General features: G+C 39.7%; 1 protein-coding gene across 1 annotated transcript in view; it reads right to left on the reverse strand.

The window, feature by feature from the left end:
* dgkb (diacylglycerol kinase, beta) overlaps window positions 1-27976 on the reverse strand; it is a 134001-nt gene that overhangs the window by 99673 nt on the left and 6352 nt on the right. Inside the window, 2 exon segments of the mRNA XM_061718560.1 lie at window positions 24005-24148; window positions 24246-24300. Coding sequence (XP_061574544.1) covers window positions 24005-24074 — 70 coding nt within the window. The 5' untranslated portion in view covers window positions 24075-24148; window positions 24246-24300.

The raw sequence follows: 27976 nt of genomic DNA on the forward strand, positions 1-27976 counted from the left end.
AGCAGGTCTCTGTGTCTCCTGAAGCCAGTGAGAGGATATGCAAATGAGGCGGATTTTCCAACGTATTTTTAGACATATAATGGACGTTTTACCATTTAAAAGACCAACAGCAAAAGTCAAGGTAAGTTATCAGGTGTATTTTTCACAGTTTAAACCACAACAAATCACTTGACACATACGTCTTACCATTTCAACAGCTTCAGGAGTTCTGCCGGGAGTCTGTGCCTACGTTACTCCCATAGACATATATAAAGGCTAGATGACTCGTCCGCGCTGCTGCGACGTCGTCACACGGCGGCCATCTTGCCACAGGAGACTCGCTCACTCATAACATTGTGTTTAATGGTGCATGTACTGCAAAACAACCATAACTTGCTCAATTCTCAACAGATTTTCAAACAGTTTGGTTTGTTATGAACGTCAGAGATGTAGTTATGACACTGCATACTTGTGAATAATTCTAAACATTGAAAAACGTACTTTTATATGAAAATAACCAGAAACAGATAGCCATGACATGGTATTTATATTAAATCAATATTTCTATAGTATTCTTAGTAATATTTATATTTACATTATAACATATATACATATATTATTACCTTATAACATGTTTATATATTATTACATTATGATGTATTTATATCATGATATAAATACATCATAATGTAATCATTTATAAACATGTTATAATGTCATATGCATACATGTTATAATGTAATAATAATAATACATATATATATATATATATATATATATATATATATATATATATATATATATATATATATACACACACACGTTATATGGTAATAATATATATGTATGTTATAATTTAAATATAAATATTACTAAGAATACTATAGAAATATTGATTTAATATAAATACCATGTCATAGCTATCTGTTTCTGGTTATTTTCATATAAAAGTACGTTTTTCAATGTTTATAATTATTCACAAGTATGCAGTGTCATAACTACATCTCTGACGTTCATAACAAACCAAACTGTTTGAAAATCTGTTGAGAATTGAACAAGTTAAGGTTGTTTAAGCAGTATATGCACCATTAAACACAATGTTATGAGTGAGCGAGTCTCCTGTGGCAAGATGGCCGCCGTGTGACGACGTCGCTCTGAATTGGCAGCAGCGCGGACGAGTCATCTAGCCTTTATATATGTCTATGGTTACTCCTGAATATTTGTGTGCACCTCTAATTAAGGCCCCCCTATGCTACAGGTGACAGGGAAATATACAGAATTGTGTGCGCCCGGAATCATTCTCTATGAAATTGTCGTTTTTGTGATAGTAAATAATTAAAAAAAAAAAAAAAAAAAAAAAAAAAAAACATTTTTTTTTTTTTTTAAATCAGATTTTCAATGTCATCTGGCGGGCCAGATATTATTGGAGACGGGCCAATTTTGGCCCGCGGGCCGCCAGTTGCCGACCACTGGGTTAAGACGTTTAAGAATCACAGATCTTCATTGTGCAGTAGCGCTAAATGATCATATCACATTTTAAATTCAAAGGTTGCGAGTTCAGCAGCAGGTTATCAATTTCATGCTATTAATAGATGAGTGGAGACAGTTCTTTCAAGACTTGCAATACCACGTAATCATTCTTGTTTTGTTCTGCCTTTCTATACGGACATGAAGAGAAAGTTTCCTGCTCACATCAGTGACGTCTGGATAGACCGTAGATTGTATATAATAACAATGGACGAAGCATTTGGTCAGGTGACCCACTGGTCTCTGCTACCGCGTTTAGGATAGACCCAAGCGCCAACAGTCTTACTTCAGCATCGAGTCTCACGCGGAACTAAGATCGTCTGCAGTTCCTCGACTGGCCGCTAGAGGCTGACCGCGAAAGTGAGCCCCTCTCCGTTGACTCCTGTGTTAAAATGTCCAACTTCAGAGCAGAAATAAACATATTTATGGCCTGGGTTCAAAAATCCATGTTGGTCTCAGTTTTGTACCACGCCAGGAGCATTTCTAATATTTACTGTACAGTGAGCGAAAATAACCGAGTCAAATTCCCGGTCTTGTTTGACCTGACTTGGCCAAATTAACATGATTCTGATTCTGATTCTAATATGATTGATTGGCAGTCGGCTCATGGCTCATGGACTGGCTGAGTGGTACATACTTGGTTGGCTGGTGGAGCCTGTTGGCACTCTATCCTTGAAAATAAGCCACCTGCAACTAATTATGGACATATTCGTACATCAAATATCTGGAAGCATTAAGTGGATTACGGTAACTGTTTAAGGAGAAAGCGATGAATCACTCTCCTGCCCACATATGCTAATTCTTTCCTACATGCATGTTGATTGTTTTTGCTCTAAACCAGTGGGGCCTAAATTCCAGTCCTCAAGGGTGACGAGATGTTAGATGTTACTAGTACTCGAGTTGTAAAAGAAAATCAGGGGGGATGATGGATTTGATCATATGGGGACAGATAATTTGTACTGATTACAAATAATATAATATATTACAAATAATAGCACTGACCAAAACACCTGCAGAAATACTGCAGGAATGACATAGCAGCAGTTAAATGCAGCCTTCTGTAAGCTTTAAATATCCACTGGGCTTACATCAAATACATCAAAACACAACAATAAAAAACACTTTTCTGAACTTATCAATATGACTCTGTCCTTCACAGGATAAGTAAAATGGATCACTGCAAAAACTCAAAATCTTAACAAGAATATTTGTCTTATTTCTAGTTTAAATGTCTCATTTTAGTAAAAAAAAAAATCTCATTACACTTAAAACAAGACTCATCACTGGAAAAAACAACAATTTTCACCTGTTTCAAGTAGATTTTCACTTAAAATAAGTAGAAAAATCTGCCAGTGGAACAAGATTTTTTTGCTTGTAATGAAAAGATAAATCTTGTCCCACTGGCAGATTTTTCTACTTATTTCAAGTGAAAATTTACTTAAAACAGGTGAAAATTGTCAAATAAGTTATTTTTCTGGTGTTATTTTTCTGGTGATGACTCTAAATGTTGATATAGCAGTAAAACCCAATTCATTGATGAAATGACATAAGGGATGGAAAGGAGGGATGGCAGTTCTAAGGGGGGGTTGATTTGGACCCTTTTTATTTCAGGCGGGATGCCATCCCCCCTCATCCTCCCTCAACTCCAGTACTGGATGTTACCCTGCTCAGACAAAAGTGATTGAATCACCATCAGCTTGTCTTCAAGGTCTATACAAGTCTGTCAAGGGTCCACTTATTTGAGCCAAGTGTGTTGAAGCAGAGAAACCTCAAACTCTCAGGACAGCCGCCCTCGAGGACGTGAACTGGACACCCCTGTTCTACACAAACTACAGCATGAACATCTTGCACCACTGTTTCTTCTTTCTGCCCATTTTGCTTTGGGCTTCATTGTGTCTTCTGCCAGCGGCTGACATAGAAATCTTCTAGTGATATGCTGCCGACATATGGTCCTGAACACAGGTGTCAAGTAACGAAGTACAAATACTTTGTTACCTTACTTAAGTAGAAATTTTGGTTATCTATACTTCACTGGAGTAATTATTTTTTCAGACGACTTTTTACTTTTACTCCTTACATTTTCACGCAATTATCTGTACTTTTTACTCCTTACATTTTAAAAACAACCTTGTTACTCTATTTCATTTCGGCCTTTAAGAAAAAATTATCCAGTTAAATTGCTCCATCCGGATAGAGTGAATTTGGTTGTGGTTGTTTCAGATGTTCTTGTCCAGTTTTGTTCTTACATCCGTTACCTCAGATTCCTGCAACTAAACTTGGATGTACATTCCAATAAATGTTAGGATAAATGATAACATGCCTCTGAAGTTTGACTTTTTGCACCATTACAATACTTATAGGCAACTATCATATCTCCTGCTCTCTGAAACACATGTTAATGCTCAATAGTACACATACATGGTTCTTTAATATATTTGCATTATACTAAGATGCATTCATTTTCAATGGCTTTTGTCCTTAATGGCTTTTTACCCCCTTATATTACTTTCACTTTTATACTTTAAGTAGTTTTGAAACCAGTACTTTTATACTTTTACTTGAGTAAAAAACTTGAGTTGATACTTCAACTTCTACAGGAGTATTTTTAAACTCTAGTATCTATACTTCTACCTGAGTAATGAATGTGAATACTTTTGACACCTCTGGTCCTGGATGGTACAGTTAAAGACTGTAAAGCAATTTTTAATGCGTCAATAGTGCAGTTATATTGTTAAACCTTCCATTCAAGACTTTTATTACGGGTTTCAAATCAAATTTCCATGCCGAGAAGGTTTTCATTGTGACCAAGACCCAAAAGTATAATGTTACATGCTGTTTAGGAAAAAAGACAACAAGAAAGACATGTTTGCAGCGGTACCTATTCAGCAACGCGGCTGAGGATCAATGTGGACAGAACTGGAGAACAGTGAGAAGAAGGGGGACGTTTAGACAGTCTAGTTAGCAGAAGATGATGTTTTTTAAGCCCCAAGAGGTTCCACATTAGCATTCAGAACCTCTATGGGGCTTTTTCTGATGTGTTCTTGTCAGTACGTGGGTTTACAGGAGCGTGTGAAACATCATTAGTCGCAGCTGAAGCACTGTCTCGATTCAAAGTCTGCTTCCAGCCAGGTACAGTCAAAACCCCACATGGATTTTTGTTCGACCCGTTTTATCGACGATGCATCAAGTGGGCACTTGTTTAGACTAGTCAGGGTATCCCAGAATACATTTTGCATCAACAAGAGGAAGCAACAGCAGGAGATAATGTTCAAAACAGAATTATACAACTCTGAAATACTGCAGTTGTTGTTCTCACTTCAAATAATTGGCTCGTTGTTGCTGACAAGGCGTTTTAGAAGATGTGCAGGACCACTAACTGAGCTGTGATGTCATTAAGTGCACTATTTTCTTTACATTTCAAGGTTATATTTTTTTTTTTGCTTCTGTAGTCTACTGCCTCTAATCACGTAAGCAATTACATTACAGAAAGAGAAACTGATTGTTCCGTCAGATCTGCCTGGAAGCGGGAGCCAGTGGAGGAGAGATGAGGTGAGAGGAAAAGTGAAGCCATGATGCTCATTGTTAGAGCTCAGAGAGTTTTATAACCCGTAACTGCAGAGAGCATGCAGAGCCACCCGATTATCTAAACCAGGGGTCGGCAACCCAAAATGTTGAAAGAGCAATATTGGACTAAAAACACAAAAAACAAATATGTCTGGAGTCGCAAAAAATGAAAAGTCTTGTATAAGCCTTAAAATGAAGGTGAATGGCGAAAGGCGAAATATAGAGAAAAAAGTTGAAATGTTGAGAACAAAGTCAAAATTTTGAGAAAAAAGTCAAAATGTTGAGGAAATAGTCGAAATGTCGAGATTAATGTTGAAGTACAATCTCGAGAAAAAAGTGGAAATGTTGAGAAAAAAGTGGAAATGTCGAGAAAAAAGTCAAAATGTCGAGATTCAAAAGGAAAATGAAAAATGGAGAAAAGGAAAGAGAAGAAAAAAAGAAAAAAAAAGAAAGCAAAAAATGAAAAGTCTTGTATAAGCCTTAGAATGAAGGCAAATGGCGAAATGTTGAGAAAAAAGTCAAAATGTCGAGGAAATAGTCAAAATGTCGAGAAAAAAGTCGAAATGTCGAGATTAATGTTGAAGTACAATCTCGAGAAAAAAGTGGAAATCTTGAGAAAAAAGTGGAAATTTTGAGAAAAAAGTTGAAATGTCGAGATTAAAAAGGAAAATGAAAAAAGAAAAAAAAGAAAGAGAAGTAAAAAAAAGAAGAAAAAAAGAAAGAAAAAAAAGAAGAAAATGAAAAAAGAAAAAGAAAAAAGAAAAAAAAGAAAGAGAAGTAAAAAAAAGAAGAAAAAAAGAAAGAAAAAAAGAAGAAAAAAAAAGAAAAAAAGAGAAAAAAAAGAAGCAAAAAAAAGAAAAAAAGAGAAAAAAAAAGAATCAAAAAAGGACAAAAAAAAGGTCAAACTTTTTTGAAAAAGCTCCAGGGAGCCAGCAGGGCTCTAGAGCCGCAGGTTGCTGACCCCTGAACTAAACTATCTGCTGCGCATCTTGCGCACGCATGTGCACACGTGTCACTGCAATGTAACTCCCTCGTGGTGATTTGCTTTTCCACTAAGCAGTCTGCTTTTGATGGCAATAAAACTTTAATTACAAACATGTCAGTTCAGACTTCACAAGATTAACAAAGAGCCAACAAAACATTAGCAAAAAAACAGCGACACCAAGCAGAAGTTGATTGGCTGCTGAGTGCAGCGTCCACCAGAGAGGGCGGCACAGTTCTGGTCACTCGCATTAACAACTTGTTACCTGCACGTAATGAAGTTATGGAAATAATTCTTACCTTAGTCAAATGCTTTAATTTAGCGAGAAAGTCATTTTGTTGACGGAATTAAATGAAAATATGCAGGCTCAACTCCAGCACAAGTCGGAGTAGCAGGAGACTGAGTACAGAGAACCTGTGGTACAGAAACAATCATCTCATCGCAAATGTGAAGAAGACAAAGGAGATGATCGGGGATTTTAGGAGAGCAGGATTAAGTCGAATAGATCATGGTAGAAGATCTGCTGGAGTAGTATTAATACCTCACTGTTCCAACAGACAACAGACAACATACTGGACTTTACTTCTTCAAGTCTTCTTCAAGTCTCACAGCATTTGCAGTAAGATGTTGTCAATCTTCTATAACTCTGTTGGGGAGAGTTCAAGCACAGCTGCAGCCATCTGTTGGGGAGCAGCATCAGAGCCAGAGACTTAAATAAACTGAACAAACTGATAAAGAAAGCCGTCACTGTTCTGGGGACGGTTCTGAATAGTGTGAAGGAGGATATGTCATAAAATGGAGAAGATCATGGACGACCGTGAACGTCATCTTCACAACTCAGTGATTCAGCAACCAGGTGTCTTCAGTCAGAGGATTCTTCAGATCCACTGCAACACAGACCACTACAGCAGATCCCTCAGACCGCTACAGCCAGTAGTACTGGAGTTGAGGGGGGATGAGGGAGGATGGCATCCCCCCTGAAATAAAAACGGTCAAAATCATCCCCCCTGTAAAACTGCCATCCCCCTTTTCCATCCTTTATGTCATTTCATCAATCAATCTGGTTTTACTGCTATTTCAACATTTTGAGTCATCACAAGAAAAATAACACCAGAAAAATAACTTATTTGACAATTTTCACCTGTTTCAAGTAAATTTTAACTTGAAATAAGTAGGAAAATCTGCCAGTGGGACAAGATTTATCTTCTCATTACAAGCAAAAAAATCTTGTTCCACTGGCAGATTTTTCTGTTGTCAGATTTTAAGTGAAAATCTACTTGAAACAGGTGAAAATTGTTGTTTTTTCCAGTGATGAGTCTTGTTTTAAGTGTAATGAGATTTTTTGACTAAAATGAGACATTTTAACTAGAAATAAGACAAATATTCTTGTTAAGATTTTGAGTTTTTGCAGTGATCCATTTTACTTATCCTGTGAAGGACAGAGTCATATTGATAAGTTCAGAAAACTGTTTTTATTGTTGTGTTTTGATGTATTTGATGTAAGCCCAGTGGATATTTAAAGCTTACAGAAGGCTGCATTTAACTGCTGCTATGTCATTCCTGCAGTATTTCTGCAGGTGTTTTGGTCAGTGCTATTATTTGTAATATATTATATTATTTGTAATCAGCACAAATTATCTGTCCCCATATGATAAAATCCACCATCCCCAACTCGAGTACTGGCTACAGCAGATCCTTCCTGAATCTCTGGCCACAGCAATAAACCTCTACAATGAGTCTTTGTTCTTTCCCAAATAAAATGTAACTGTTGCAGTAGTCATTTAGGGTCAAAGTATTTTTGAATTTGAATTAGATTTGAGTTACTGGAAACCCAAATACATTAATTACAGTATGTATTACAATGTATTACATCATTAAGGCCTTTGATTTTGCTGGAAATTCTTTCATAACTTTCATCTCTTCACCTAACTTTGTTTGAGTGTACAGACTGAAAGCAATTAGAGAGAAAAAAATGTAATTACCGAATAATACACTGCTACAAGACATTCTGAGCAAAGAGCATCCATTGTAATCATTAAATGTTATTCTAATAACGTTCTGAACAGAAAACAAGAGGGGTAATGATCAAAACGACTCCAGGTTGTCCTGCATGGTCTGAAATCACCTCTGTATATTCAGCTATGAAACCCAGCCTGCTATTACGGACAGCTGTTACGAAAGCACATCACATATAAAACGTGAGGCATTTAATTACCGTGCTCTGGTCCATAAATGCTTCATTTGTGTTCCTACAACTAATTTGGTTGCTTTTCTTTGTCTGGCGTGTGTACGGTACCGTGGGCCGTCCAGGTAGCATCATATTTTCCACTCCTGCTACCGTTTCAAATGATGAAGTGTGTAATATAAACTCTGGGCAGATCATTCTGGTAAACAGGGAACCCATAAGTCCGGAGTGACTCTGAGCCCGTCACGAACACTAAAAGCTGGAGAAACTTCAAAGTACTTTTGGGACACACAATGTTTAAATCATCACACAAGTGAAGTTTGACTGTAGCCACTGACCGTCCTGTTATTGTTACCTCTACTGCTCGACGCTCTCAGGGAGCTGGTGTTTGTGTGCGCACTGACGTCTGTGGACGGCTTTTAAGGAGAAACCATGCCAACCAATCAACTTGAAGTGATGGTTTGAAGAGTTTCTTCTCAATAAAATAGTCTAAGTGCTCATCGTAGGAAAGTACACAAAGAAAACACATCCACGAGGCATTGAGAGGAGAAACATGTGAACGTGGCTGGTAGCTTTTCTGAGAGGAGGTAGATGAGAAGATGAAATAAAAACAAAAGAATCAAGAATTACATTTTGTCAATAAGTGCATGGGATGTTTATGGGCAGAAATATGTGCCACTAGAAACTGAATTTGAATAATTTATATTTGAATTTGAATTGCTCAACTTGAATAATTGCATTAAAAAACTGAATCTGAATCACATCATTTGAATTTTTATTGTTTAATTTGAATCATTGCATTTAAAAAACTGAATCTACATTCAGTTCTCACAATTCAAATTCATTCATTCATTCATTCATTATCTTACCCGCTTTATCCCTTGCGGGGTCACGGGGGTCTGCTGGAGCCTATCCCAGCTCATTTTTAGGTGAGAGGCAGGGGTTACACCCTGGACAGGTCACCAGTCCATCACAGGGCCACATATAAACACACAAACCATGCTCACAACCACACTCACGCTCACACCTACGGGCAATTTTAGAGTCATCAATTAACCTAATATGCATGTTTTTGGACTGTGGGAGGAAGCCGGAGTACCCGGAGAAAACCCACGCAATTCAAATTCAGTTCTTGCAATTCAATTTCAATTTTACTGTGCCAGACATCCGGGGTCTTCCGGAGGAAGAGCAATCGAGTGCAGATACAAGGAACTCCTTTTCACGTAGCCTAAGCTTACTATAAACTCTATTTTCTTTCAACGATATAAACGACCAATGGGAGCTAGATATTTCAAAACCTTTTGTGTTTTCTCCATTATTCAAGCTGAGCAATTCAAATTCAAATATAAATTATTCAAATTCAGTTTCTAGTGGTACATATTTCTGCCCATAGATGTTACTGTGTAAAACAAGACGCATTATGAGAAAATTCTGCTGTCATTGCTGTGGCTGGGAGTTGCTAGTTTCAATCTGGAGAGCACCGCCTACAAGAAACGAGGTCTTGAGTCTGCAACTCAGACTCAAGTCGCTTTTACGGCCCCTTACAGACTACGATTAATCCGGAGGCGGCAGAATAAAGGGCATGCCGTCTTGAGGTCTTTTAGCTGTTCACATTGACTGATGGTCAACAGACGGCCACAAACTACAAAACATGAAAGCAACACGGCCACCTAACTGGTGCCTAAAACCATGTTTTGAAATGCAGTGTAACCAGGCGCAAAACACGAGTTAATTACTTGAAAATGGACTGAGGGGAAAACAAAAGCGGTGACACATGGGTAACTGAATAGATTAGCACACAGGTAGACCGGATTGTTTGTACTACTAAGAGAGAGATGAAGGAGTAAAAAATATTTTGTAATGAAAAAGTATCTCCCTTTTGTGCCGCGGCTTGTTGCATGTCTCCCCTGGCTCCTGGAGTAAATACCTTTCTCACGGTGACCTCACCTGATCCTTGTTGTAATTGACTGGAGCTGGACGAGGGATTCACCCGGATATTAACTTACTTATGAAATTTGTGTTAACCAAGTGCCAGGTTACTTCCACATCAAGTCTCAGGTGGAACTACTGGTGGCAGTTCCTCAACTGACCACTAGAGGCTGGCTCCAAAAGTGAGTTTATATATATCAACCCAGGGTTGTGTATATATATATATATATATATATATATATATATATATATATATATATATATATATACCCTTGTCATATATCTATGTCTCCCTCTCTCTATATATTATATATACAGGACTGTCTCAGAAAATTAGAATATTGTGATAAAGTTCTTTATTTTCTGTAATGCAATTAAAAAAACAAAATGTCATACATTCTGGATTCATTACAAATCAACTGAAATATTTCAAGCCTTTTATTATTTTAATATTGCTGATTATCGCTTACAGCTTAAGATTAAGATTCCCAGAATATTCACATTTTTTGAGATAGGATATTTGAGTCTGAGACTATATATATATATATATATATATATATATATATATATATATATATATATATATATATATATATATATATATATATATATATATATATATACACACACATACATATATACAATCTGTCTCTAGGGCCCATTGTTCCACCACGTACACATAGGCCCTCTAAAAGAGTTTCTGGTCATATATATATATATATATATATATATATATATATATATATATATATTGTCAGTGATTAAAAAAGTCAAAAGTCCTCCTGTTACACAACAAAAATCAGTCATTATGTTGGGGTGATTCTTCAAACCAACTATGTACTGAAGCTGTACATTCAGCACTGCTATAAATGAATTATGGGATGGTATTGTGAAAGTCTTGTGAGAAATGTTCTTAGTCTTTCTGCAGAATGACACGTCTCTGACTGATCCTACAGACTTAAAAAAAATGGAGGAGGGAAAGTTCATTTTCAGAGGAGTGATTTTCTTAAATATTTGTCTGCAGAGCAAGCAGCCAATTTGGTTGTTTCTACTCCTACTAAGGTCAAAATAGGGACTAAAAACTGTGCTAAAGAAATTGCGTTCCTCCATTCACTTGTGTCCACCCTGCAGAAGTAAAAAGCTGGTCTTTCTGGTGACAGCTGCTGAGCATCATGGACGCCGTCAGCCGCCCTCTGCAGACTGTCATTAGCACACAGAGAAGCCTGATCGTTGACATGGGAGGAGAGGGGGAGGTGGAGCAGTCATCACATGTCCAAATAGATGTCCAAAACTTGGTGTGTGAATGTAAATGTAGGCTATATTTATTCTATTACAAATTTTTATAACTGCTTTTTTTTCCCACATTGCTATTATTTTCTATATTGCAGTATCTCCTGCGTAATTGGTGCTGTGCTGCTGGAACTCATTTCCCTGAGGGAACCTCCCCCAGACATTTATATTGTAAATTGTTATTGTTATTGTGGGCCGCGTGCGGCCCGAAAGAGATTTTCATGCGGCCCGCGAGAAGTTTCCAACGCAAAAAACCGGAATGTTTATTTACTAAAAAGGAAGGCATAAATAATTGCCATGAATCGCAGCATATCCGATAATATATTTCTTCTACAAATCCATCGTTATTCCACAAAGAGAGCAGTTTGACATTTTTTAAGTTTTCTAGAATGCATTTGCCGATTTTATTTCTTTGTAGACGGTCGTTTATTTCTATTAACTGACTACTATTATATATTTTCGCAGGAAAAATATCACTGCTAAAAAAGATATGCCAAAAACATGTGTAACCCAGGTGGAAAATCCAGCTTACTAAGCTGTAAAATAGTTAACTGGGTTAACTAAAGAAACATTTTATTTTTATTAAAATATATTATAAGTTGTTTTATTTTGAGAACATGTACAAAACGATCTACCTCTACAACTAACAAAACCTCATTAGTTGGTTTGATTTATATAAAAAGAGGTGTAATTAGAAGCAACACTAGATGGCAGCACACGTTACATGCAATCCCAACGTCTCAGATGTGACGTCATCGCATGCGCTCTCTCTCTCTTTGACGCGACGTTCCGTGAGGACAGAAGCAACCAGCAGACGCTGAGAAATATAAACTCATAAAACAGTATTAAACAGTATTAAACTAACAAAACGTTACACCAGCTGTTGTTAGCTGTGTGTTACTTGAGTCAGGGGGTGAACCCAGCAGCAGTTGGTGAATGAAAACCACGTTATCCCACTCGGCCAAACCCCCTTGTGAGTGTGTCCAGACGTCGTCGTTGCTAGAGCATTGGATGTGATTCGGTCAGGTTTTTGGATAAGGTTGAAGATCCGGACAAGATGGCGAGCCACCACCCAGGACCAAGACCTGCTTGAGAGCTACAGACGGACTGTCTGTGTATGGTATGACTGTCAGTCACCCGACTGGTGCTGACTAGAACGTGTGACTACGAGTGCACTCCAACGAACACAAATTGATGATCCTCCTGTACACGGAGCACAGGAGAGGGACCAGACCGCCGTCTGGTTCTGACCGGTCCATAACAAGTGACCAATAACGAACAGTGACTTGACTGACTTTTGAATGAGCAGAGCTCGGAACAGTGATAAGAATCACACAAAGACATTTTTCTTTTCTTTTATTATTTTTGGGGTTATTTTCATGCCGGCTAATGTACCTATGTCAATTTAATACATGTGCACTGTTTCATATGGCAATTGCTTTAAAAAACTAAACGAGTGCCCGTTGGTTACTCAACTAAAGCTACTTGTGTCGTCTGATGTGATTGTGTGGTCGTTTAACAGTTTTACTAGTCCAATAGTAACAGCCCAAACGAACCTAAAAATCTGAAGCGCCCACCGTCGTACACACTGGTCCGTGGTGAGAGGGCTACACAAAGTGGCGAGCCAGCCAGGAGTTAAAAGGTTAAAAAAAGAACTGTTGTACAATTACCACATCACATCAGGCTTGTGTTTCATGTACTGTATTGACCATTGGTTAATTCGGGTGAATTCAACGAAACCAACATGGATATTCTAATTGAGAACGAAAGTGTCAAGGTTCCATACGCCGTACTCATTACAGGTCTGTCTAAAACAGATGTAGATGAGGAAATAATTGATCACCTGAACCAGTATGGGTCAATTGAGAGATGCATTAAGTGTCCACATGCACCAGAAACCCTAATCGTAGAATTTCGATCTGGTGTTGCTGTTGAGTCTCTTACGTTGCCATTTTACAGATCCTGTGAAGCAGACTCTAAAATCGTACACAAGGTTGATGCACTAGCTAACGTGTATACTCGTCGTAAAGGCACAGACCTAACAGACAAGTTTTTGTCTGAGCTTAAGAACATGGCTAAAATTAGTGGCAAATCTTTTGAACACGTCTTGCGAGACGGGCTAGCTAGAATAACTGATGTTGTTGGAGAACCAGACGGGGATGTACAGGGTGAAACTGAGGAAAATGTTGATGAAACTGAGAAAAATGAGCCCGACACTTCTCTGAACCACAATATAGATCTTAGTTCTAAAATAGCTGCGAATGTCACACCAGCTAAATTAGACTCAGAACCCATTCTAAAGCTCCCGTCCGATCAGATAGTGCCACCTAAAGTACAGCATTTAGTTGTAGAGCACATTGTAAAAGCCACTGATTCTTCAGCACATAGCCATTCAAACGCAAGGTTGCGACCCTTCTCAGGCAAGGTACCATGTCCCAACTTTGAAGTAGACTATGACACCTGGAGAGACAGTGTTGAGTTCTACATAGCAGACCCCACACTCAATGACAGACAATTGGTGAGAAAAATAGTCGACAGTTTATCTTCCCCTGCCGCCAGCGTGGTTAAGTCCTTAGGCCCACACTCAACTCCCAGAGCTTATTTAGAACTTCTCGACTCCGCCTATGCTACAGTGGAAGACGGCGATGAGTTATTCGCAAAGTTCCTCGGCCTGAACCAAAACTCAAACTCAGGAGAGAAAGCATCAAGCTATCTTCAGAGACTGCAGACTGTTCTGAACAAAGCTGTGCAAAGGAAGGCAATCTCAGCCAGCGATGCAGATATGCAGCTCCTGAAACAATTTTGCAGAGGATGCTGGGAGAATGACATCATCAACCAACTTCAACTAGAGAGTAAAATGAAAAACCCACCAACCTTCTCTGAGTTATTGTGGCTCTTGCGCACTGAGGAAGATAAGCAGGCAGCTAAAGCGATGAGAATGAAGCGACATTTAGGTTTCACCAAAACCAAAGCTCAGTCACAAGCTCATAATGTCAGCCTCTTGGACAATGATGAATCTGACTCAACTGAGGCAGTCAGCAAACCGACCACAGAGCTACAAGCAATTCAGAAGCAGCTTGTCTTTCTTCAAACTCAGGTTGCAACCCTTATGCAACAGAAGGAAGTGAAGCCTGAACAAAGAAACAAAGGAGCAAAGATCAAAAAGAAACCCAAGGAAGACAAATCCACTGAAAAAGAAGAATCATCCAGCGTGAAACAGCCACCAGCCAAACCAGGCTATGCATCTAAACGACCAAGACCGTGGTACTGTTTCCACTGCGGTGAAGACGGACATATCAAGACCAGTTGCAGTAATCCTCCAGATCCTGCACTCGTGAATGCTAAGAGACAAGAACTGAAAGCAAAACAGGAAGCTTGGGAGAAAAATAACCCAACAGAAGATTTAAACTATTAGCTGTTCCTATTGCGGGGCAAATGGGAACAAAAGAGTGCGAAAGTCCCAAAACTGAGACTACACACAAGACAAAAGCGTCACTAAAAGAACACAGAACTGTACACACAAGAAAAATCCCCAAAGGTCTTGTAGGCAGCAAGACCAGAGCTAACATTAAAGTTAATGGAATCAACTGCGACTCATTACTTGACACCGGTTCACAGGTCACTACTGTGTCCCAGTCCTTTTATGACCTGCACCTATCCGACCAAACCTTGCACCCAGTGAGCGACATACTGGAAGTAGAAGGAGCCACTGGTGATTTAGTCCCCTATGCAGGCTGTGTACAGTTGAATATCCAATTCCCCAAAGAGTTCATTGCTTCTGAACCTCAAGTTGAAACCCTTGCTTTAGTAGTTCCAGATGTCCGTTCCAACAGTGACATGCCAGTACTGATTGGAACTAACACTCTTGACACACTCTACGAGTCTCAGTACTGTGATTCTGTACCAACAGTTAACCCCTACTGTGGTTACCAACACGTACTGCAGATCCTGCAGTTTAGACACAACCAACAAGATGATCAGCTTGGATTGGTCAAGTTGCGAGGCAGTGATCCAGATGTCATACCTGCTGGTCGGAAAGTTGTACTAGAAGGGTTTGTTAATGTCAGTGGTATCAGCAATGAGAAATGGGTTTTACTTGAGCAACCCACCCTTTCATCACTACCCGGTGGAATCCTCACTGACTGCTGTCTCATCACCCTTCCAGTTCGTTTCCCACACAAGATCCCAGTTGTGTTAAGCAATGAAACTAACCATGATATAGTACTGCCAACCAACTGTGTTATTGCCAAGCTGAGTGTCCCCCAGAAAATCGCTGATCCCCAGAACACTCCTGTGAACCAGAAACCAGAAGCTAGTCAGCAACAGCCTGCTAGCCAGACAAATGAAAAGAAATGTGACATGAATGAAAGTCTCAAGTTTGATTTCGGCGATTCCCCACTTGATGAAAAGTGGAAGACTCGAGTAACAGAAACCCTGAACACTTACTCCGATATATTTTTCCATCATGATCTTGACTTTGGTCATGCAACAAAAGTCAAACACAAAATCCAACTCAAAGATGAGACACCTTTCAAACAGAGACCACGTCCTATACACCCTCAAGACTACGATGCAGTAAGACGTCACCTTCAAACTCTTCTGGATGCTGGAATCATACGTGAATCCGAATCACCATTTTCATCACCGATAGTTGTTGTCAAAAAGAAGAACGGTGATATACGGCTATGTGTTGACTACCGGAAATTGAACATTCAAACAATCAAGGACGCGTACGCCTTACCTAACCTTGAAGAGTCGTTCTCTGCACTCAGTGGATCACAGTGGTTCTCGGTGATGGATTTAAAGTCAGGATACTATCAAATAGAGATGGAAGAGAGTGATAAGGCCAAAACAGCATTCGTGTGTCCTCTCGGTTTCTGGGAGTGGAATAGGATGCCGCAAGGGATTACTAACGCGCCAAGCACATTCCAGCGCTTAATGGAAAAGTGCATGGGCGATATCAACCTGCGTGAAGTCCTAGTCTTCCTCGACGACATCATCGTCTTTTCAAAAACCTTGGAGGAACATGAGACTCGTTTAGCCAAAGTCCTGAACCGATTGAGAGAGAATGGTCTCAAATTGTCTCCGGAGAAGTGCCGTTTCTTCCAAACATCCGTACGCTATCTGGGACATATTGTGTCTCGAAGTGGAGTGGAAACCGATCCCAAGAAGATCGACGCCTTAAAAACCTGGCCGAAACCTAAGACTTTGAAGGAACTAAGATCATTTCTAGGTTTCTCTGGATATTATCGTCGTTACGTTGAAGGCTACTCAAAAATCGCAAAGCCCTTAACGAGTCTCACGGCGGGCTATCCACCAACCCGGAAAATGACCAAAGTTTCCAAGGATGGTATCAAATACCACAATCCCAAGGAACCATTTGGAGAAAGATGGACAGAAGCATGTCAGAAATCCTTCGAGGAGATCATTGAGAAACTAACATCATCCCCAGTCCTAGGGTTTGCCAACCCTGAGTTACCATACGTCATTCATACTGACGCAAGTACAACCGGACTTGGAGCGGCATTGTATCAGGAGCAGGATGGACGGAATCGGGTTATTGCCTACGCGAGTAGAGGCCTGTCCAGAAGTGAAGCACGATATCCAGCCCATAAGCTGGAATTCTTAGCCTTAAAGTGGGCTGTCACTGAAAAATTCCACGACTACCTGTATGGGAACACCTTTACTGTTGTAACTGACAATAATCCACTCCGATATATACTCACCACTGCTAAGATGGATGCCACCAGCTACCGTTGGTTGGCCAACCTGTCCACCTACTCCTTTGACATCAAATACCGTGCCGGTAAACAGAACCAGGACGCGGATGGTCTATCGAGAAGACCACATGGAGAATTGATCAATGATTCCCATTCTCAGGAGGAGAGTATGAGAATCCATGATTTCACATCACACCACTTAGCTCCTGTGGATGTAGTCAAAGCTACCTGTCAGTATCACATTGTGGTACAAGAAGAGGAACCGTTACCATCTCCTTGTCTCATAGAGTCATTAGCCATCCATCCAGATGCTATTCCAGCTGCATATGAAGAGGAGGATGGGTCTTCTGACGGCCTTTGCACAGTCCCTAAATACAGTGAAGCTGAGTTGGCAAGACTACAGCAAGATGATCCTGTAATATGCACAGTCATCAAGTTCCTTGAATCAGGAGAACCTGTACCTGACAACTCAAAGTCAGAACTGCCAGAGCTTCCTCTGATGCTCAGAGAGATAAGTCGGCTAGAACTGAAGAATGGCCTGTTATACAGGAAACGGCAGTGTGACAACACAACAGTGTACCAACTTGTCCTTCCACGTGTGTTAAGATCCTCTGTACTCACCAGTCTTCATGATGAGATGGGTCATCTCGGAATAGAGCGTACTCTGGACTTGGCCAGATCTCGATTTTATTGGCCGAAAATGACATCTGATGTGGAGTCCAAGGTCAAAACCTGTGGGAGATGTGTTAAAAGGAAAAAACAACCAGATAAAGCCGCACCTCTGGTCAACATCAAAACCAGTCGACCTATGGAACTTGTCTGTATGGATTTCCTGTCACTAGAGCCGGACAGTCATAACACAAAGGATATCCTGGTCATTACCGACCACTTCACCAAATATGCTGTGGCTATTCCGACTCGAGACCAGAAAGCCACCACAGTTGCTCGATGTCTTTGGGAGCAGTTTTTCGTCCATTATGGATTTTGCGAACGTCTCCATAGCGATCAAGGACGTGATTTTGAATCGCTGCTCATCAAAGAACTCTGTGGCTTGGTTGGAATAAAGAAAATCAGAACAAGTCCTTACCACCCTCGTGGGAACCCAGTAGAACGGTACAACCGTACGCTACTGAGCATGCTGGGTACTCTACAGGAGAAACAGAAAACTAAATGGCGTGAATATGTCAAACCTTTAACTCATGCATACAACTGCACGAAGAACGAAGTCACAGGTTTTTCAGCCTACGAGCTCATGTTTGGGCGACAACCTCGACTACCGATTGACATAGCATTCGGATTGCCAGTCAAAGAAGGCTCAGCCACGACTCACTCTCAATATGTGAAAAACTTGAAGTCTTACCTGAAAGCAAGTTACCAACTCGCTACAGTAAATGCAAAGAAAGTGGCTGACAAAAACAAGCAACGTTTTGACGTGCGAGTGAGAGAATCTACGCTGGAGATAGGAGACAGAGTGCTGGTGCGCAATGTTCGCCTCCGTGGCAAGAACAAACTCGCCGATCGGTGGGAGTCTACTGTCTATATAGTCCAAAAGAGAGCAGGCGACCTGCCGGTCTATACAGTATGTCCTGAAGGTCAGGAGGGACCTACTCGTACTTTGCACCGAGACCTACTTCTCCCATGCGGATTCCTCTCTGAAATTGAAGAAGAGCCTATAAAACCAAAGACGCCTGCTAAGCGTAGAACAAGACAGACCACAAGAATGGATCCTCATCATCAGTCCTCGGACGAGGATGAAGATGACATCCAAAGTCGTCCACTAGAAATTGAGACAATGTTCTATCCCATTGAGGTTGAGACTATAATCAGACAACCGTCAAGACCTTTCAGTGTGTCTCCATCGGAGGATGTCGTAGCAACTGGAAATGAGACAGAAAACCTACCTGATGTTGAACTAGAAAACCTACCTGAAAAAGAACTACCGAACTTACCTGAACCCACTGAAGCTGAAGTCCTAAACTCACCTGTGGAGGAAGAAAATACAAACCTACCTGGAAACATACCTGTGGAAAAAGACAATGATCAAATGGACATGGAAAATCAACAAGCAGAAACTGAAAAAGACTTACCTGAAACAGAAGAGAAGGAATTAGCTGGAAAAGAACAAGAGGAAATAGAGAGTGGAGAAAAACAAATTGTTTCTGATGGAGTTGATGATCCATTGCAAGAGGAAACACAAACCCATCCCTCGCCAAGCTCGGCTGAGTTGGCAGACAGTTACCTGAGAACTGAAGTAACTGAAGAACCTGTAGAAACGACAGAAGATGATGTCAATGAACAAGATTCCATGCAATCTGTACGTAGGTCTGAACGTCCGAGAAGGCCAACAGTGAAATTCACCTACCCTCAGTTAGGGAACCCCTTCACGTCTTTTGTTCAAAACGTAGTTGATGGTTTCAATAAAGCAATAGTTGATGCCTTTGAAAGCAAGATCTTGAGAGAAGAACATGAAGGGACTCATGTTATTTAAGGAGGGGAGGGTGTAACCCAGGTGGAAAATCCAGCTTACTAAGCTGTAAAATAGTTAACTGGGTTAACTAAAGAAACATTTTATTTTTATTAAAATATATTATAAGTTGTTTTATTTTGAGAACATGTACAAAACGATCTACCTCTACAACTAACAAAACCTCATTAGTTGGTTTGATTTATATAAAAAGAGGTGTAATTAGAAGCAACACTAGATGGCAGCACACGTTACATGCAATCCCAACGTCTCAGATGTGACGTCATCGCATGCGCTCTCTCTCTCTTTGACGCGACGTTCCGTGAGGACAGAAGCAACCAGCAGACGCTGAGAAATATAAACTCATAAAACAGTATTAAACAGTATTAAACTAACAAAACGTTACACCAGCTGTTGTTAGCTGTGTGTTACTTGAGTCAGGGGGTGAACCCAGCAGCAGTTGGTGAATGAAAACCACGTTATCCCACTCGGCCAAACCCCCTTGTGAGTGTGTCCAGACGTCGTCGTTGCTAGAGCATTGGATGTGATTCGGTCAGGTTTTTGGATAAGGTTGAAGATCCGGACAAGATGGCGAGCCACCACCCAGGACCAAGACCTGCTTGAGAGCTACAGACGGACTGTCTGTGTATGGTATGACTGTCAGTCACCCGACTGGTGCTGACTAGAACGTGTGACTACGAGTGCACTCCAACGAACACAAATTGATGATCCTCCTGTACACGGAGCACAGGAGAGGGACCAGACCGCCGTCTGGTTCTGACCGGTCCATAACAAGTGACCAATAACGAACAGTGACTTGACTGACTTTTGAATGAGCAGAGCTCGGAACAGTGATAAGAATCACACAAAGACATTTTTCTTTTCTTTTATTATTTTTGGGGTTATTTTCATGCCGGCTAATGTACCTATGTCAATTTAATACATGTGCACTGTTTCATATGGCAATTGCTTTAAAAAACTAAACGAGTGCCCGTTGGCTACTCAACTAAAGCTACTTGTGTCGTCTGATGTGATTGTGTGGTCGTTTAACAGTTTTACTAGTCCAATAGTAACAGCCCAAACGAACCTAGAAATCTGAAGCGCCCACCGTCGTACACACTGGTCCGTGGTGAGAGGGCTACACATGCATATTAGGTTAATTGATGATTCTAAATTGCCCGTAGGTGTGAGCGTGAGTGTGATTGTGAGCATGGTTTGTGTGTTTCTATGTGGCCCTGTGATGGACTGGTGACCTGTCCAGGGTGTAACCCCTGCCTCTCACCTAAAATGAGCTGGGATAGGCTCCAGCAGACCCCCGTGACCCCGCAAGGGATAAAGCGGGTAAGATAATGAATGAATGAATAAAAAAGATATTTTTTGGAGAATTTCAGTTTTGAATACTAGGATAGTGACAAAGTAAAACAGTTAAAAGAGAAGTGCTGACTTTTTCGGCACACTGACGTAAATATCCGCGCCAATTTTTAAAAATAAATACACTTAATTCTACTGGAAAAATCTCTAAATCACAAAGAAACACTCTCGGATAAAAAAGCTAAATATAAAAAAAAACATACTTGTTTCTGTTTATCTTTGTAAAATGATATTAAAAGTATCTTACATAATTTGAAAAAAAAAGAAATTTCAAGAAAAGATCCCATAATTAGTGTAAACAAAGTGCATATTTCCTTTAAAATTAACTAAACTGATATTGGATTAGACAACAATAGTAAAAAAAAAAGAATTAGAGAAAAAACATTTCCGCACTGTTTTTGTTATTTTGAGCGTGCGGCCCGCGAGAAAAAAATTGGTCAAATCCGGCCCGCCAAGCAAAATGAGTTTGACACCCCTGTGCTAGACAGACTCGCCAAACAATCATGCTCACATTTGTACGATCTTGCTCACACCTGTGCGTGAGCAGGTAAACTGAAGGTTGTCATCACAGTGACAGTTCAGGTGTTACAGGTCCTCAAAAGTATTGAAATGATCCCTACACCTGTCACAACAGTGCAATTTCATATTCCACACCATAAATAAAGTAAAACAAGTAACATGCTGTGTCCAATGATCTCGTAGCATAATCCATGAGGGAATACAGTCAAAGGGATGTGATTGTCACGGAGGAGTGAAAACGACCTGCTCAGCGACAAGCCGGCAGCATATTTAAACCACAAATGTGTTAACGATCCTCAACATTCATCAACAGATGATGACATTTTACTCTAAATCTGAGAAAACTGTCAAACATAACAAACTGCTTTCAACTTTCCAATGAGCCCAAACTGAGAACTCGTCTGTCCAAGCAGAAAAGCAGAAAACTGATTTTTAAACTGTAAACACATCACTAACTTATACACGCTCAGATTTACTATCTCTGCCATAAACGGACTGGAAGAGGAACGTCCAGTGTATTTGGTAGCGATCCAGAGCCGCATTGATCCATGCACACAGTCGTAATCAGCTTTTTCAATAATGGCCAGAGCAGTCTACTAAAGGGATCGCAAATCAGTTTAGAGCCACAAACAAGTAGATGTGCTGATCTTTTCATTTTTACTACTTTCAAATCTTTTTATTGTTCTTTGCATGCTTCAGAATCAGGCAGCACCGAGCACTGAGATGTGATTGCAGCCTACGGTTCACTTCTTGATATCTGCTCTCATTCCTGGAAGTGGAAGCATCTGTACATAAACCTGCTGGTGTGTCACTTTATTATGGCCATTTGGCCAATACAAATATGGAAGATGAAAAGCTTGAAAAGTTGGAAGCGTTGTGTGATTCCTTCCAGTAAGAGATTCCTGGTCATCTTGGATTTCTTCCCCTCAAAAATAGCATAGCTTTACATTCTGTATGCTATAGACGTGTATTTTCTGACATTTACAATACAATTGCATGAATAAAGAGCTTTCTCACCTGCTTTAAGGCATGTTTTTTCAGTAGTAAACATGGGGGCTTAGTCAATAAGCACATGTGACTGAAATAGTCCCCTGCCTGAATGTTACACTCTAGGGGGTAAATAAATAAATGAATATACATGCAGCACGGCCAGGTATAAAGAGCTCTGTGTCCACAGCTTACAGGAGCAGACTCACCAGAGGCTTCGTTGGTAAATGTCAATCTTATTTTAATCCTTTAATGTCTAAATGGGGTTTGAACGAGGTGTAATGCAATATTACATTTTGGGCATAAGTACAACTTTATCTGGCCAGCTCATGTGAGCAAATCTTTTTTGAGTTATTCTCTTTCACCACTACCGTCAACAGAAAGAGTCATTTTTGGCAATATTTTGTCCCAATATGACAGAAAATATATCAACAAATGAATTAGCTTTTTAATAGCTGCCTCCTGCTAGTGGAGATTGAGCTTGTGAAGCTGCAAGACTGAAGTAAAACTACAGATAAGCTGCAAAATCTAAATAGTGAAATGTAAGATACCAAAACACTAAAGCTGTGTCCAGTATCAGTAAATTAAGCAGAACTTGTTAAAATTATGAAGACGTAGGGCTGGGCGATATATCGAGATTTTAATATATATCGATATATTTTCAAACGCGATATGGTACGAGACAATATCGTTTACTGTATATCGATTATTAAAAAAAAAAAAAAAAAAAAAAAAAAAAAAGATTGTGACAAATTGACTTGAATGTTTTATTTGAGATTTGCACAAATGTTTTGTTATTTGCACAACTGTCAACCTCAGTGGAAAAGTCTGCCTGTTACTGTCTACATTGTATTCATTGCACAGTGTATTTTAATGTAATTGTTATGCAGGAAAGGGATATTTGTTTTATTTTATTCAAGAAGCATTTTTATTCTATATATGCAGGCAGTTTATTTTTATTTCATTTGTTTTATACATTTTGATATTGTGCAGACCTCTGTTAATAAAGGTACCTGTGTGACATTTGGCACGAGGCTTTGTATTAAAAGTGACTGTTTTTTTAAGGGTTTGCCTCAGAAAAAAATGAAGCTAACAGAGATGCTATGCTGTAATGCTTTGGGGGAAACCCCAATTATGGCACAGAAAAAATAATATTGTAGACAAGGACGTGACATTTGGTACATACTTCTCCTGTCTTACACTGGTTATCTTGCGAATCACATTAGGAGGAGCTGATTTTTTTTGCAAAGATTGTCTCTCATGTTTTGTCAGCGCACAATGAGAACCTGACAAAATATGATGAAACCTTCAAACCGAAGTCGCCAGTTTCTGCTTTATACACATTCACATTATGTAAGATTTGCAAATTAAACTAAAAGGTTTCCAGGTAGCTATCCTGCCTGATCACATGGTTCCTTTCATGGTTGCCTGGGGGCGTGATAGTAGCTTTTACAGAGAGACATGAAGAGAAAAGCCCTGCTACTCACACTGAGTGTACTCCTGGAGCAAGGCAAATTCAGCTGGGGTCAGCGTGACCCATTTGTCCTGGTTAGTCATCGCGTTCAGGTCACGTTTCTGAGTCCAGTGAGCATTCCCCGGACGGCGACACACACTCAGCGAAGCGTCTCAGGCTGGAAAACAACACAAGAGCGGCAACTCCGTTACCGACGGCCGACGACTCTCAGCAGGGCCGTGAACGCGGCAGCGTCGGATGCTCAGAAGACCAACCTGTCAGCGCGGATCCTCGTGTCTCGTTGTGTCGGCTGGGACGGTTGCTGGCACACTGTGAATGCACAGAATGGTGGAATTACTTTGTGTTTACAATTTACTTGTACCGTAATTTATCAAGCAAACAGCAATTTTTTTTTTTTAGAAATGTTGCAAAGACTTGTTTTTTCAGACATAAAAAAAATGTGCCAGTTGTGGAAAGACAATTTAATATTTAGCTTCTTATTTTGTTTTTAAAATTTCATTTCATTTCATTTCATTTTTATTTATTCCGATCATGGAAATATGCAAACAAAAGAAACAAACAAGTAAAATGACAACACAATCAAAAGCATATTCCATAACCAGAAAGGAGCAGGAAGAAGAAAATCTTATTATACCTGCCCCTCCCTCAAAACAAAATTGAACAATAATAACAGATGGTCTGCACAATTACTTAGTTAATATCACAAGAAAAGAAAAACAAAAAAATCAAAGATAGATTGTCTGTCTCCATAGGCATATATTATACATTTTGACTATTTCATCCATACATTGCTATTTTTTTCTCTTTAAATTTCTTTTTAAACTGAAATATGTTTATACAGCCCTTTAAATCATAATGTAATGAATTCCATAATTTAATTCCAACAATTGAAATGCTCATCTGCTTTAAAGTTGTTCGGGCAAATAAATGTTTAAAATTAAATGTTCTACAACTATCTTCATTATTTGAACTGAAAGTAAACATGTATTGTAAGTTTTCTGGTAATGCGTTACATTTAGCCGTTACATGATTGTGAGTGTCTGTAACTTAACCAAATCATCAGTTTCAGTAATCTTGATTCAAAAAATAATCTGTTTGTGTGTTCTCTGTAATGCGTATTGTAAATAACTCGAAGTGCTCTTTTCTATAATAAAAATAAAGGATTTATATTAGTTGGATATGTGTTGAACTTGGCTCAAATACATTGTGACAAGTGTTAACTACTGTATGCATTTAACCTGTATTCTTGGCTATTTTTGACGACTTTAGGATTTACATCCATATTTCATCTTAAAAACTGTTTACCTTGCTTTGCTTGGTATCATTATTTTCAGCACAACCTCACTTGTGTAAATCTAGATTTATTTTTTTCATTTTGACAAACAGTATTTACACATTGGACCTAAAATCACACTGAAACCTACAATCCGAGAAGGAAAAAATTATAACAAACGTGTTTCATGAACCATTTTTATAGCTTCAAATGAAAATATAAACTGTAAGTTTCAAAAGCTTAAAAGGGAAAGTTCGGTTTTTTACAACCTGGACCTTATTTCTGGCCTTTTTTATGGTTGTATACTCACCCAGAGGTGTTTGGTGTCATTTGGAGTCCTTCGGAAGATATTAGGGGTTTTTTGCGAGCCGCTTCTCCATATAACGGTAGTGAACGGGGCACAGCGGGACACAGACGATGCAGCGTCTAAATAACACATGATTGCCGCAAAACTCGTTCATTTCTTTTATGAATCACTAGATCTGCTTCCAGGACCTGTTGTAACATTGTGGCGCTGTCTGTGTATTAAACAAATCCGTTTGTAAACAAGACCTCTGAACTCATGACGTCATCTCTGTGTGCGCATCCCAGACACAGCTCCGTGTACAGCTGGAGTTCGCTACTGTTAGTTTACTGATAGTTATTTGAAACATGTCTGAATATTTGTCAAATTCTGAGGTTGTGGACGACGACTTTGAATATGATGGACGTCCTTACCGTTTTGAGCCAGAGTATACGGCTGAAGAGCTCACTGAACGGAGGACAGAGTGCGCGCACAGAGATGACGTCATGAGTTCAGAGGTCTTGTTTACAAACGGATTTGTTTAATACACAGACAGCGCCACAATGTTACAACAGGTCCTGGAAGCAGATCTAGTGATTCATAAAAGAAATGAAGAGTTTCGCGGCAATCATGTGTTATTTAGACGCTGCATCGTCTGTGTCCCGCGGGTGCCCCCATGCGCTACCATTATATGGAGAAGCGGCTCGCAAAAAACTCCTAATATCTTCCGAAGGACTCCAAATGACACCAAACACCTCTGGGTGAGTATACAACCATAAAAAAGGCCAGAAATAAGGTCCAGGTTGTAAAAAACCGAACTTTCCCTTTAAGCACAAATTTAGCACACAGCAAAGTCATGAACACACTTTTTACATTGGAATGCAACAATGCCTCACACATTTCTTGGATTTCCAAAGGAAAAAAATCAGGTGTCAAAAAGATGCTACACAAACGATATATGTTTTGTTCAGAAGTTGACATCAGTCCTGACACCTGCACATGTCTTAGCTCCTTGTGTCCACCTGGAGACAGAGTCTCAAAACTCGCCATCTCCGTCTCCTTCACTCCCACAACCGTCATCTCTTCCTGGGCAACCAAATGTCATGTGTTGACACATTAAGTTTTATGTTTTATTTTTCTTTCCTATTTTTTCCTCCCTCGTGCTTTCCAGCACTTTCCCGAGAACGGCCTGTTTTTACAGTTTCTTCATGCAACATGATGGCAAAATGCAGAAAAAAGAAAAAAAAAATCGTAACTGGTTCTAGTTGTCCTAGCAATACAATTTAAAAAAAAAACGTTTTTAGTTGGAAGTCTGCACTTTCAAGACAAGTTGAAACGGAGACTCATCGAGGCTGCGTCTCGCTGCTACGTGGTTGTAAATCAGTCGTGTGATGCGGCCGCGCTGGTGCGTCCGTCAACTGCAGAGTTAATGGTAGGGTAAGCAATCCTACACAAATTCTAACCCAAAACATTGTTTTGCCACATTCAGGAAATATCTCCTCACCATCTGCCCATTTCATGGAAATGCAATGGGCAGGCAAAAAAATAAAATAAAAATAAAAATAAAAACATCTTGGTCTACAGCAGTGGCTTTGTGAACTGTAAACAGATGGAGTTTATATCATTTATAAAGGAGGTCGTGCTCTCTGTTTTGCGCAAATATCAACTGACATGATGTCACTGAGAAACTGCTTAGCCTACCTTTGATGAGATCATTATTTATACTGCATGTTGATGCCAATATATTGTATAGACCATATTCAAAATAACCATCTTATTTACAAATGAAAATAAAAGTAATTCAAGAAAAATGTCCCCGATGGATCCACTGAGTAATAAACCCCATCCCACAGAGAACGACATGAAGTCACATCTGTCCCTAAAGCCATTGCGGCAGCAGGGATTGGCCAACCGAGCCGTTTCTTTCAACTGGTGCCAGATCCAGAATGCACCAGACCTTTATGACTCCACCTGCAGGTGGCGGGTCCACCGAGGGGTCAGGCTTTCATTGATTTATTGGACTGAGGCCCATCCAGCCCTGTGAATAAAGTCCAGGCCTCCAGGCGCACATCAGGGAAGGCCTGGCGCCCTGGTAACCCGATCCCGCTTGGTGTTCTAGGATTTTCATTTCAAAGAGGTTGTTGGAACCACATTTACCGGTGGATCTAAAAGCATGGGAAAAATAAATGGCGCTTTCTTAAGATAAACATAAGCGCATGACCTATGATACTTTTTATTTATCTTTTTGATAAAAACTAAGCAAAAAGCATCCTTTATCTGTATTTGGATACTTTGTAACGCTCATTGAGGCATCTGGATCTGTCAGGGGTTTTGCTTCACTCTTCCTGAACAAATAACTCTAAATAACTGTCTCATGCTTAAAAGTGTATCATATAGACTGCTTTTTTTTTTTTTTTTTACATCTTTTC

This window comes from Cololabis saira, chromosome 3 (assembly GCF_033807715.1).
Source record: "Cololabis saira isolate AMF1-May2022 chromosome 3, fColSai1.1, whole genome shotgun sequence".
Taxonomy (NCBI): Eukaryota; Metazoa; Chordata; class Actinopteri; order Beloniformes; family Belonidae; genus Cololabis; species Cololabis saira.